Genomic DNA, 14,502 nt, shown 5'->3' on the forward strand with positions numbered 1-14,502 from the left:
AGCCTGAACAGGGACTTGAACCCTGGACCCTCAGATCACTACCTATTTTAAAAGTCTGATGCTCTACCGACTGAGCTATCCAGGCTCGCGATAAGATTGGTTTCCATGATACAGGTTCATGGTGGGACTCAGAATTATCCCTGTCAATGTCGAATTCGGGGGAGTATCTCTTTTTTTCCAATTTTCAGCAACGTGTTGAGAAGAATCCTTGTTTCTGTTGAACATGATGTAAGAAACATGGACAGCAAACTCTTGAGTTTACAATTCTTCTTGTTTGTACAAAATGTCTTGTCATTCGTTAGCAGCAATTTAAAAAAACACTTTACCCAATGGCTCAAAAGCTGAACTTGTTCCACACGGAAGCTGGGAAAGGCCTCTCGACATTTCAGCCGATCAACAATTGAAAGCTGAATAATTTCACCCGTTACACCGTGACACCAGGCAGCAGATTTGCCTCCCGAATTTTCCCTACACGACACTTCAAACCGATGAATCCCTGCTTCACGGAAAGAAGAATTGTGTTTTTGGTTCTTTAGATTTAAAGATGTCGTGCCGGCCGCTTTACCATTTCAGCTCTCGCCAATCGCCCCCTCTCCCTCCTATAAACAAATAAACTCTCACCTGCTATTGCAAGACGGGAGGCCAGAGGAGTCTCAGTGCCCACATGGGGACATGAAGAAGTCGATGTGTTATGGAACCGGTTGTACCTTGAACTCCAGTCAAAATGTTTCGAAGGTTCAACTACTTTAGATGGCGCTGAAACTCACAACCCCAGCATTTCTCGAGTGTATAATTATTGTAGAAATAACGCGCGCTGACCGATTGCTCCACTGGAGCCGCGCACGGTCTGTGTCCCCAGTGCTCCCATCAAACAGCTTCATCCTCGGTCTCTCAATTATCGCTTCCTGATCTTTCCAACACAGAAACCTCCAAATAAGAGGCGATTCGTTAAACATCCGCAGATCTTTAAAAGCCCTGAAATCTTAAACAATGCCCCTGAATATAATAACATTTAATTATATTATTATTGACTAAAGGCCAATTTTTTCATGGTACTTTAAGGAGGATTTGGGCAAAGTGGGAGCTGAAATTATGAAACTCTCTCTGGGCTGTCGGTGATTGGAGAGATGGGCGTTATTTCATTTGAAAACCGAGACTCGGAACTTCCTGATGGAGAAGTGTGAGAGAAGATTGTGGTTAGTGGCAGTTGCCGGGGAGATCGAGAGGAGAGGGAGAAAAGTCAAAGTCACAGCTGTGACAGCTCAAGTGCTCTGCTTATCTGTAATATTTAGACAGTAATGTACAGCACAGGACAAACCAGTTTAGAATGTGACCGTGACATGTAAATGTGACGACACGTTCTTGTTTCTGGGCTCATTGAGGTCGGGGTATAATTCTCGATGCGAGGTTCATATCCCGGCGAATCCCTAATTTAGCCCGGGACTTTTGATCTTGAGCTGCGGTTCAAACTTTTGCGATGAGGGAAAGGAAGTCCCCAAATCACTCCACCTGAATCTCAAGCGCTTTCGGAAGAAATTCAGTTCAAACAATCAGGGCTTTAAAGGCACCTCAATGACCTGCACTTTCATTGAACGAGCTTTGCTTACAATTGCATTCGACCTTGAAACTGCTCTGGTCTTTCCCCTCACTGAAGCAGAGTGAGGCCGCTCTGTATCTGTGAGCATGTCGGTGACGAGGTTCGCTCTGATATTGGTCGCTTTCAATTTTTAAAATTTCACCAAACTCAGGGAAAAGAAACCGGGAATCGAATTGTCCCTGTAAGTGATGAATTGAAGGGATTGGTGCTCCAAGCAGATCTGGAAAATGCGCAGTGCGGTCGCTCAGGAATTCCAAATCCACCCTCTCACCACTCGGCGATCATATTAACTGAGCTTTACTCTGGCCCAGTGTCACCGCGCTGAAATCGAGTATTTCTCCGGCACGTTTCTCTTAACTTCACAGTTGCTGGTTTAAGAGTGAAGACCGGCTCGTTGGATTTTCACTCCTGCAAGTTTCAACCATTCATTTTGGAAAAGTAAACTGACAGTAGACAGCTGTTATATTGGTCACTGCAATCAAAAAGTTGAGCTCAGTGAGTTACTGGTTCAGTGGGTGAATTCTTCACCTGTCTCGGTGGTGCTATCGGTTGGTGCGAAAGTTTGATGTTTCGAGCCCTAATTTTATTTTCCCTCAGGATTCATCACCTCAAAGTTCCAGGGTTTCAATGTGTGTTTTGTCTGCAAGAAAATGTACCGTGATCATTGCCGGCTGAGCAGGGCTGATATTCCACCATTTACCCTGTTGTCGGAGAGCAGGCACATGAATCATATAAAGGAATGGAACATTGGCTTCACAGAAATCACAATTCATAACCCATTTATTTTAAACGGGTTTATTTTAAATGAGTTAACACCAGCCTTAAATGGTAGACTCAGGACTGTCACACAAACAGGTTAAATCGTCATAGAATAATTACTACGGTCATTTTTAGACTGGACGCCTCACGGCGACATTGCTGTCAGTGAAGAGAGACGAGAAAGACCAAAGTGCCGTTTGCCCCTCTCAGTGTGGCCCTGAAGGACTGTGTCCAGGCTGAAGTTATGTTCCCACCGGACGATCCTCCCCCCAGATAGTCCTTTCTGAGCTCCAGTCAGGTGATGCTAAACACTCAGGTGGGAAAGACCAAAATCTACAACAAGGTGATTAAAACAAAGCTGATTTATTTAACAGATACCCAGAATATTAAACTCCAGCCCAGTTATAGGGCTTATTAACATCAGGAGAAACAAACCCCAACTGTCAGAATGAACATGGTTCAGTCCTGGATGGGATTAACAGCAGAATCCAACTCCTGTCGTCACTTTTGAACTCCCTGGTGTCTCAGTACGTGTGATGACTGAGTGAATCCCTTCCCACACACGGAATCATAGAATCAGAGAAAGCTACAGCACAGAAGGAAGCCATTCGGCCCATCGTGTCTGTGACGGCCGAAAAAGAGCTATCCAGCTTAATCCCACTTTCCAGGGCTTGGTCCGTAGCCCTGTAGGTTACGGCACTTCAAATGCACATCCATGCACTTTTTAAATGAGTTGAGGTTTTCTGCCTCGACCACCCTTTCAGACAGTGAGTTCCAGACCCCGACCACCCTGTCCGCTTCTGTGTATCCTCGAACTTTATCACTGCTATCCGGAGGTCGAGGAGACAACCATTCGCTCCTCTATGACATAAATCGTGAATTATACCCTGACCCCGACGAGCCCAGAAACAAGAACGTGTCCTTAAATTAAAGTGTTACAGACACATTCTATGAGAGGTCTGTCTGTGCGATGAAATGGTGTTTTTGAACAGTCATTCTGATATCGGTTTCCTCCTCAAACCTCAACAAATACCAATTCCAAAGTGTGACTTTGTTGCTGAATTCCACAAATTAGGTAAAAATAATAAATTACACAAAACACTGCTGGGAGTTAAACCCAGGATCGCCTGTTTACAAGACAGATGTTTTAACCAACTGAACCACAGCACCAATTCACAGCACCTGTTCCCCACCTCGTCTCACTAATATCGATCAGCGACACGTTACTGTCTGTTCGAGGCACAGACCGTTTTATCTTTGTCTGTTTCCCTTGTCCGTTTACCTGTGCATCCTGATACTGCCTGCATTTCTCGCTGTGTTTATCTTTGTGTATCCATCAGTGTGTTGATACACGGATGATTAAGTGTGCTTGTGTTTGTTACATTAAATAAATTCAGGGTTCAGACAATTCTCGCTCTGACACTGGAGAACTATTGAGCTGAACTTTACAGCGAAGTCTTGTTTATTGTGGTGCTGAAACGAAAAAACCGAAGAGGTCCAAAAAGGGAAAAGGAGAAAAAACTTGTGAGGGAAAATAACGACAACAATCAAGGTATTTACAGGTATATTAAGAGAAAGAAGGGTGACTAAGAGTAATGTGGGACCCTTAAAGACAGATGGAGGTGATATTGTAATTGAAAATCAGGAAATGGCAGAGTTGCTAAATATTTACTTTGCATCGGTCTTCATAGAAAAGGATGAGGCGAACATAGCAGAGACACGAGGAAAACTGTAAATAAATCAAGGGGATTCAGTGTAAATAAAATAATGGCAATGGAGAAAATAATGAGATTGAAGATTGTCAAATCTCCAGGACCTGATGTTTACCATCCCAGGGGAATAAGAGGAATAGGTAAGGAACTTGTACATGCTGACTCATGATCGATCAAAACTCTCTTGATTCAGGAATTGTTGCTTTAATTGAAACATTGTCAATGTCACTCCATTATTTCGGATGGGTCGGAGAGATAAAGTTGGAAATTCTAGGCCTATCAATCTGACACCTGTTGTGGGGAAGTTACCAGTATCCGTTATTGGGGAAAGAATGACTGAGCACTTGGATAAATATGGAGTAATCAGAGAGAGCCAGCATGGATTTGTAAAGGGGAAGTCAAGTCTAACAAAGCTCGTTGAACTTTTTGAAGATGTAACTAACGTGCTCGATAATGGAGTGTCTCTGGGTGTTAGATGGACATTGACTTCCAAAGGCATCCAATAAGGGACCACATAAGAGACTGTCAACAAAAATGAGAGTGCGTGGAATTTAAGGCAACCTATTGAAATGGGTCGGGAGTTGGTTAGAAGGTGGGAGGCAGAGGCCCGGGATAATAAGGGATGTACTCAAATTGGCCGGATGTGATGAGTTCCGGGGCATCAGCTTTTTCCGATATGTATAAATGACGGAGATGAAGGAATAGAGAGCCGAACACTCACGTTTGTCGCTGACATCGAGTTAGGAGGCGCAGTGAGTAGTGTAGATGGGAGCATAAAGTTACAAAGGGAAATTGATAGATTCAGTGAGTTGGTAAAACTGTGTCAGATGGAGCTTACATAGAATTACATCGAATGTACATCACAGAAACAGGCAATTCGGCCCAACTAGACGATACCGGTGTTTATGCTGCAGACGAGCCTCCTCCAACCCCTCTTCATCTAACCCGATGAGCAAACTCTAATATTCCCTTCTCCTCTATGTGCTTATCCAGCTTCCCCGTAAATGCATCCATTCTATTCGCCTTAACTACTCCTTGTGGTGGCGAGTTGAACATTCTAACGACTCTCTGGGTAAGTCTGTTTCTCTTGAATGCCAGATTGGATACATTAGTGACTGGATTATATTCATGGCCCCAATGTTTTGGAGTCCCCACTCCCACAAGTACGAACACCTTGTCGATGCCGAACCTATAAAGCCCTCACATAATCTTAAAGCCCGATATCAGGTCACCCTCAGCCTCCTCTTTTCTATACAGAAGAGCCCCAGCCTGTTCAAACTTTCAATATGGGGAAGTATAAGGTCATCTACTTTGGACGGAAGCAATATAGATCAGAGTATTTTCTAAATGGTGAGAAGCTCAGAACTATGGAGGAGCAGAGAGATTTAGGGATCGAAGTACAGAAATCACTAAAAGCCAGTGGACTGCTGAAAAAATAATTTGAAAGTCTAATGTGATGTTGGCCTTTATCTCAAGGGAGCTGGAATTCAAAGACGTGAAAATATGTTCCAGATAGAAAGCTCTGGTGAGACCCCATTTAAAGTATTGCATTCAGTTCTGGGCACACCCCTCAGGAAAGACATATTGGCCGTGGAGGGGATGCAGCGCAGTTTCACCAGAATGATACCGGGGCTAAAATGGTTACATTATGAGGACAAGTTGCGTGGACAAGGTTTGTATTTCCTCGTGTATAGAGGATTAAGTGGTGATGTAATTCAGGTGTTGAAGGTGATTCAATGATCCAATGGTGGGTGTGTGAGTTGGTGCTGAATCGGTCCCCTTCAGTGAAGAGAGGGTCAGCGGGCGCCTGACAGACACGGCTCGGAACGGGACTCGCTTCTCTCCGGCGGCAGCGGCTGGTTTCGAGAGATCTCTCTGTCTGCTGCTGTTACTCCGCCTCCCGCACTCTGGGAGAACCGTGGAGGTCGGTCCTCATTTTTCTCTTATGGATCCGGCTCCATCCGTTTACTGTTGACGGGAGTGCGTCTGATACCAAGTCAGTCAGAAGCGGGTGCAAATCACAACATAGGCACAGGCCCAAGGACTGGGGACTGGTTTGATATTGGGTCCTTTTTAAGGGATAGGTTGGAGAATGTACAATAATAGTGATCAGAATTAACTTTGAAACAATGAAGTTTTTTTCAGTTATTTCCCATTTCCACCCTCACCAGTTTTATACAGTAACAGGTAACAATGTTTGAGGGATGTGATGTCCAGTGTTGGTGGAATCAGTGTAATTTAACTTGATACATTGAAGAATCTCTTGTCTATCCCAGGCTCTTACCTTAGGTTTCGACCCTCACCTAGTTTAAAATTGGTCACTCACTGATATAAATAAACCAGTAACAATCCCGAAACCTCAGCGGGGATATTTGTTCCGATACTTAATGACGGTCCCAATTTCCACTGAAATTCTCAATCAGCAAATCCCAGAGGCTGTTTCGGGTTTGACAAACTGTGAAACAGATTGTTTTAAAAGCCGGAAAGAGGGAAAAACTGGTGGTTGATATGAAGTGTTATACATTATCTCTTTCTGTTTCAGATTTACAATTTCTCTTTGTGTGTTACTGACAGGAGAGGCTATAACGGAGCCCAGTGACTGGGTAACGAGCTGCACTGAGTCATTGGCCTGTGTTACAGACCGGCTCGTTGGACCTGCTCATTTCGTGAACTCGCTGGTGTCTCAGCACGTGTGATGACTGAGTGAATCCCTTCCCACACACGGAGCAGGTGAACAGTCTCTTAACCAATGGGCATGCGTTGATGTGTCAGCAGTTCATTTCTGCTTTCAAAGCTCGTCTCACAGTCACTGCATTAAAAGGTGACTCAACAGTGTGAACAAGTTAATGTTTCAGAAGGTGGGATGATCGAGTGAATCTCTTCCCACACACGGAGCAGGTGAAAAGTCTCTCCCCAGTGTGAGTGCGTCGATGTCTCAGCAGTTCGTTTCTGATTTTAAATCTCTTCCCACAGTCAGAACATTTAAAGGTCTCTCAGTGTGAACTCGCTGGTGTTTCAGCAGGGAGGATGACCAAGCGAATCCCTTCCCACACACTGAGCAGGTGAACGGCCTCTCCCCAGTGTGAGTGCGTTGGTGTGTCAGCAGATTAAATTTGCTTTTGTACCTCTTCTCACAGTCAGAACATTTAAAAGGTCTCTCATCGGAGTGAACTCGCTGGTGTCTCAGCAGGTGGGATGACCGAGTGAATCTCTTCCCACACACGGAGCAGGAGAACGGTCTCTCCCCAGTGTGAACTCGCTGGTGTTTCAGCAGGGTGGATGACCCAGTGAATCCCTTCCCAAACACAGAGCAGGAGAACGGCCTCTCCCCAGTGTGAGTGCGTTGGTGTGTCAGCAGATTAAATTTGCTTTTAAACCTCTTCTCACAGTCAGAACATTTAAAAGGTCTCTCATCGGAGTGAACTTGCTGGTGTCTCAGCAGGGTGGATGACCGAGGGAATCTCTTCTTACACACGGAGCAGGAGAACGGTCTCTCCCCAGTGTGGGTGCATTGGTGTGTCAGAAGATTACATTTGCTTTTAAACCTCTTCTCACAGTCAGAACATTTAAAAGGTCTCTCATCAGAGTGAACTCGCTGGTGTGTCAGCAGGTTGGATGACCGAGTGAATCTCTTCCCACACACGGAGCAGCTGAACGGGCTCTCTCCAGTGTGAACTCGCTGGTGTGTCAGGAGGTGGGATGACTGAGTGAATCCCTTCCCACACACGGAGCAGGTGAACGGGCTCTCCGCAGTGTGAACTCGCTGGTGTGTCAGCAGGGTGGATGACTGAGTGAATCCCTTCCCACACACAGAGCAGGTGAACGGCCTCTCCCCAGTGTGGGTACATTGGTGTGTCAGCAGATTCCTTTTGCATTTAAACCTTTTCTCACAGTCAGAACATTTAAAAGGTCTCTCCCCAGTGTGAACTCGCTGGTGTGTCTGGAGGCTGGATGACTGAGTGAATCCCTTCCCACACACGGAGCAGGTGAACGGCCTCTCCCCAGTGTGAGTGCGTTGGTGTATCAGCAGATTAATTTTGCTTTTAAACCTCATCTCACAGTCAGAACATTTAAAAGGTCTCTCATCAGAGTGAACTCGCTGGTGTGTCTGGAGGCTGGATGATAAAGTGAATCCCTTCCCACACACGGAGCAGGTGAACGGCCTCTCCCCGGTGTGAGTGCGTTGGTGTATCAGCAGATTAATTTTGCTTTTAAACCTCATCTCACAGTCAGAACATTTAAAAGGTCTCTCATCAGAGTGAACTCGCTGGTGTGTCAGGAGGTGGGATGACCGAATGAATCCCTTCCCACACACGGAGCAGGTGAACGGCCTCTCCCCAGTGTGACTGCGTCGATGAGTTTCCAGCTCTGAAGGGTAATTGAATCCCTTCCCACAGTTCCCACATTTCCACGGTTTCTCCGTGGTCCGGGTGTCCTTGTGTGTCTCCAGGTTGGACGATCAGTTGAAGCCTCGTCCACACAGAGAACACGTGGATGGTTTCTCCCCGCTGTGAACGGTGCGATGTTTTTTCAGGCTGTGAAACTGGTTAAAGCTCTTTCCACAGTCAGTGCACTGGAACACTCTCACTCGGGTGTGTGTGTCTCGGTGCTTTTCAACTCACACTGATGTTTGAAATCTTCTCCCACAGATAGAACAGACAAATGTTTCTCCTTCCACATTTAAAGGTCGATGATATTCAGGTCCTGATGAATCGAGTGACTCTGTCAGATCTTGACGTGATCTTTGATTTGAGTTTCCCTCTGCAAATCCTCCCCTGTAAAAGGAGTTTATAAAAGTTATCACTGTAATTACAGGATAGAAATTCAGATCAGATAACTCTCCTTTCTCTGGAACATTATTTCCTCTCTCATTCCTCAAAGCTGTAAATCTCCGTCCCACACACTCTCCATCCTCCCTGTGCTGAAATCCAAACCCATCGCATCATCTTTCATTGGCCCTAAACCATAAGTGAAAGGGTGAGAGAGGAATGTGAGAGAGTGAGTGTGAGAGAGTGAGTGTGGATTGGAATCAAAAATTGGCAGGCAGAACAGTAATTGAACAGTGGGAGGCCTTCAAGGAGGAGTTGGTTTGGGTGCAGAGTGGACAGATTCCCACGAGGAGGAAAGGAACAGCATCCAAAGCTAGAGCTCCCTGGATGACTGAAGATATGGAGATCACCATTTCTCCATCATTTACAGACACTCCCTGACCGATCACCATTTCTCCTTCATTTACAGACGCTCCCTGACCGATCCCCATTTCCCCTTCATTTCCCGGCGGGTAGTGAGGGGGGGATAATGTTCACTGTTTTATATTCGGGTCTGGGGCCGCACTCGGGGTTTGTAAAGCCTGAGCCTGGGCCTGAGCCCGGACCCGGGCCCCGGGGTTTATTGAGCCTCTTGCTCCGATCCTCTGACCTGCACCGAACGCGCTCCTCCCGCAGCCTCGACTGGCCGCGCATGCTCAGGACACACTGCCCGAAAATGAGTGAATACTGCGCCTGCGCACTGGGCTCCATTGATTCAGATAGGGCACAATCTGAACCGCGCTGCATGCTGGGTGCTGCAGCCGCCATTGATGATCTTAATATCAGGCCGAAAAACAAAGACATTGGAAGCAGATAATTCAAGTGTTTAATTATAATATAAATAATTCAATCGTTCAATTCATTTCATAAATAATTGAACGGATAATTTCATTAAATAATCAATTGTTTAATTTATTACATGAACAATTAGTATTTATTTATTGTATAAATAATCATAAAAATAATTCAATAGTTTAATTCATGAAATAAATTTTCCTTTGTTTAATTTATTGTATAAATAATTGTATATTTAGTTGAATTATTTATATGATGAATGAAACACTTGAATTATTTACATGATAAATTAAACAATTGTTTCTTTATGTAATAAATTTCACACTTGTATTATTTATATAATGATTTGAGCTATTGAATTATTTGTATAATAAATTAAACACTTGAATTATTTCTATCATAAATTAAACAATTGAATTATTTAGATAATCAAATGATCAATTCAATTATTTATACAATAAATTAAACAAATGTTTCTTTATATACTAAATTTAACACTTGTATTATTCATGGAATGAATTAAGCTATTGAATTATTTTTACAATAAATTAAACACTTGAATTATTCACACAATAAATTAAACAATTCATTATAAATTAAACTATTGGATTATTTATAATAAATTAGACACATGAATTATTATGTAATAAATTAAGCTGTTGAATTATTTATATAATGAATTAATGTATTGAATTATTTATATGATGAATTAATGTATTGAATTATTTATATAATATAAACTATTGAATTATTTATACAATTAGTGAACTAATTATACATTAAATTAAATAATTATTGATATAATAAATTAAACAATTGGCTTCTTTATATCATAAATTAAGCAATTGATTATTTTTATATTGAATTAAACTATTGAATTATTTAGATTACATTTTAAACAATTGAATTATTTAAATAATAAATTAAACAAAATGGCGGCCGGCGAGACGCCATCTTGGACAAAATGGCAGCCAGCGCGGCCACCATTTTGGAAAAAATGGCCACCGCCGCCTTATCAGATGGCGGCAAGTGGCCGGCAGAGTGCCCCCGGTGATCCCGCAGTGACCCCAGAGTGATGGCAGAGTGCAGCCCGTCAGCCCAGAGTGCAGCCGGTCAGCCCAGAGTGCAGCCAGAGCGGCGGCCTTTGTGTTTGGGCCACAACCACAACAACAACTTGTATTTATAATATATATTATCGATATATTGATAAAGTATTTATATATTTCTATGTGTTATGGCACGGGGACAGCAGGGGCCACCATCTTGGAAAAAGTATGTTTCGACCACCAGCACAACAGGTCCAACGACAACAATGTCCCAGTGACCTCCCCCCGCAGTGTCCCCAGAATGTCCCAGTGATCCTCAGTGTCCCCAGAATGTCCCAGTGATCCCAGAGTAACCCAGACATTACTCACGTGACCCCCATCGGGTCCAGGCTGCGGTGAAGGTCTCAGTCAGTCAGTCCCCAGCGGAGAGAACGATTCTTGGTCCAGGATTCCCCCTCATCCTCCTCCTCCTCACAAAATATCTCTTTCTGGATCATCTCCTTGCAGCATTTCTCGAAGAGATTTCTGAGGAGAGAGGGAATTGATTAAAATACAAAAGCAAGGGATTAAAAAGGCACAGCAAGAGCCCAGAGCTCCCTCCCTCCCTCCCACTAACTCTCTCTCTCGCTTCTCTCCCGAATCCAAGTTTGCAGGATTTTTCTCTGGTGCTTTGCCTCTGATTCCCTGACAGGTGTCTGTCTGTCTGTTTGTGCTGCTCAGTGTTTGCTGCAGAGTTCAAACCTCCCCTGGGTTTGTTTTCTCTTCTGTCCTGGGTCCCGGAGACACAATTTCTGGACTTTGTTGCAACTTCTGTCTGTTTCTTGCCATGTGGCTTTACTGTTTCTCTTGTTTGAATTAGCAGCTCCCCCCTCTCCCTGTTCAATCTCTCCCCCCCTCTCCCTGTTCAATCTCTCCCCCCCCTCTCCCTGTTCAATTCTCTCCCCCCCCTCTCCCTGTTCAATCTCTCCCCCCCTCTCCCTGTTCAATCTCTCCCCCCCTCTCCCTGTTCAATCTCTCCCCCCCCCTCCCTGTTCAATCTCTCCCCCCCTCTCCCTGTTCAATCTCTCCCCCCCCTCTCCCTGTTCAATCTCTCCCCCCCCTCTCCCTGTTCAATCTCTCCCCCCCTCTCCCTGTTCAATCTCTCCCCCCCCTCTCCTGTTCAATCTCTCCCCCCCCCCTCTCCCTGTTCAATCTCTCCCCCCCCTCTCCCTGTTCAATCTCTCCCCCCCCTCTCCCTGTTCAATCTCTCCCCCCCCTCTCCTGTTCAATCTCTCCCCCCCCCTCTCCTGTTTCAATCTCTCCCCCCCCTCTCCCTGTTCAATCTCTCCCCCCCCCTCTCCTGTTCAATCTCTCCCCCCCCTCTCCCTGTTCAATCTCTCCCCCCTCTCCCTGTTCAATCTCTCCCCCCCCTCTCCCTGTTCAATCTCTCCCCCCCCTCTCCCTGTTCAATCTCTCCCCCCCCTCTCCCTGTTCAATCTCTCCCCCCCCTCTCCCTGTTCAATCTCTCCCCCCCCTCTCCCTGTTCAATCTCTCCCCGTCAGGGAGCGGGTGAGAACGGGAGAGGGCGAGAACGGGAGAGGGGTAGAGAGGCAGCGAAAGCGAGGGAGTGACAGAGAGAGAGGGGGAGAGAGGGATAGAGCGAGAGCAACGGAGAGAGAGAAAAGACGGAGAGAGGGGGAGAGAGTGTGAGGGGGTCTCCTGCCAGAAAGCGGGACGTGAGTCAGTGAGGGTCCTGCAGGGTGTTTGGGTGATGTGCCTGTCATGGTTGAATAGCTGCCAGTGTGTGTGACCTGTGGGTTGTGCGTGTGCGGCTTGCAACAGTGGTAATGTGTGAGGGTGAGGGAAGCATCTGATTGAAAGAGTTTATTGCGAGGTGGGAGATGGGGGCCCCCCTTGCTGGTGAGAAGCCATTAAACAGCCCAGAGAAGCCTGGCTGCTCGCAGGAATCGGGTAAATCACCAGGCAGGACCAATCCACTCTCTGCCTCTCTCCCCATCTCTCTCCGTCTTTTTCTCTCTCTCTGCCTCTCCACCTCACTCTCTCTGTCTTTCACTCTCTTTGTCCCCGTCTCTCCCTCTGCCTCTCACCTCCTCTCTCTCTCTCTCTCTCTCTCCCCGACCTCTCTCTCTCTCTCTCTCTCTCTCTCGACCTCTCTCTCTCTCTCTCTCTCTCTGACTCTCTCCCCGCTCTTACTTTCTCTCTCTCCTCTCTCTCCCCCTTCCCTCTCTTTGCACTCGCCCCCTCTCTCTCTGTGCTTTTCTTCTCTCTGCCCCTCTCTCTCTGTTGTCTCTCTCAATTTCTCTTGTTTGGAAAGTACTCAGGTACGGTACGGCCCGTGTCTCAGTGTCAGCTCCTGCACATGTACAGCACACAGTGGGTAAAAGGTAACGATTCACTGAGAGATTGCAATGTTGACTGTAACGGTTATTTGAGGGGTTCAGTCCCGAAACGGGCTGTGTTTTGACAGGACACTTTTTCCAGTAAGGAGTTGAGTTTAGTTTAGGAGGTGGGTACAATCGTGTCTGGGACTCACTGGCCCTGTGAAATATTGAATTTTGCTCACAATATGGTGTGTTTGGATTAATAGGGGACAAGTTTAACTGCACTGGGCTTGATTGTTTTTTATAATCTCTCATTGACTGGGTCTTCAGACCAGGATGGGAGCTGCTTCTCTCTCTCTCTCTGTAAGATGATGTGGAGATGCCGGTGATGACTGGGTGGACAAATGTAAGGAATCTTACAACACCAGGTGATAGTCCAACAGTTTTATTTGAAATCACAAGCTTTCGGAGGCTTTCTCCTTTGTCAGGTGAGTGTGGAGGGGGGACTCGGTTTGGGGTGAGGGAAGAGGGGAGACAGGCTGTGAGGGTTTCAAATCAGTAAAATAGGTCCTTGAAATGTGGCTCATTCCAACAGACAGGTCTCCTGGTCAAACCAATCTGTTATTCGAATTCTTTGATTGCCTTGACAACCTGCAGTTGGAAAGATTATCTGTAATCACCAGGCATTGTTCTCTGACTAAAAAGCGGTGCCTTTCATGGAATCCCACACTCACCTGACGAAGGAGAAAGCCTTCGAAAGCTTGTGATTTCAATAAAACTGTTGGACTAAAACCTGGTGTTGTAAGATTCCTCACATCTCTCTGTAAACACCCTGAGGCAGTGAAACACTCTCTGACAAACTGTTCACAGGAGCCAACCCATCAGACATGGGGAATAGACAAATACCCGGGACTGGAAATGAGCCTCCCACCAACAGAGCAGAGAGAAGGAGGAAATCATCACACCTTCAAGGTTCTGTTAATTTACTGCTTTAAAGTTATGTTATGGGACCAGTGAGACTGAGAGACACACACACACACACACACACACACACACAGACTGTACAGTCAGGAGACACGTGATCCTTGCACAGACATTGGGTTTGAATTGAGCTGAGCTGTGCCACAATGAATATGGATTAAAATCTCAAATCCAATCAGTTTGCTCCCGAGCTTCCCATGTGTCTGTGTGGTTCCATTACAATACAATTTCACATGGGGGCCCAAAATGGCTCGGAATTAACACGATTTCTTTCTGAGTTGTCAGTGACCTTTTCAAAAATTAAACTTCAACTAAGAAAACATTTGGAGGCTGTTTTCACATTTGGGCCCTCTGCGTGCTGCAGGACACTCCCTGAAAGAGCTTTTAATTTCAATTAAGACCCCCAGATATGTCACATTGTCAGCCTCTGAATAATAGTTTGATCCACTTTGTGTTATTTCTGAAAAGTTGCACTTGCAATGA

The 14,502-nt window shown here is 45.5% G+C and overlaps 1 protein-coding gene and 1 non-coding gene across 2 annotated transcripts; both read right to left on the reverse strand.

The window, feature by feature from the left end:
* On the reverse strand, positions 1-85 carry trnak-uuu (transfer RNA lysine (anticodon UUU)). Its single transcript is given in 2 exon segments — positions 1-36; positions 49-85. It is a non-coding gene; the product is annotated as a tRNA-Lys (tRNA).
* A 2,291-nt stretch (positions 86-2,376) lies between these two features.
* LOC137310668 (zinc finger protein 271-like) lies at positions 2,377-11,240 on the reverse strand. The gene is made up of 2 exons (XM_067978367.1): positions 11,087-11,240; positions 2,377-8,843 (listed from the first exon to the last, which is right to left on the reverse strand). Exon 2 carries the CDS (start codon positions 8,288-8,290, stop codon positions 7,004-7,006), a length of 1,287 nt encoding a protein of 428 aa, XP_067834468.1. The 5' UTR covers positions 8,291-8,843; positions 11,087-11,240; the 3' UTR covers positions 2,377-7,003.
* Between the last annotated feature and the right edge of the window lie 3,262 nt (positions 11,241-14,502).

Source organism: Heptranchias perlo, unplaced genomic scaffold (assembly GCF_035084215.1).
Source record: "Heptranchias perlo isolate sHepPer1 unplaced genomic scaffold, sHepPer1.hap1 HAP1_SCAFFOLD_269, whole genome shotgun sequence".
Lineage (NCBI taxonomy): Eukaryota > Metazoa > Chordata > Chondrichthyes > Hexanchiformes > Hexanchidae > Heptranchias > Heptranchias perlo.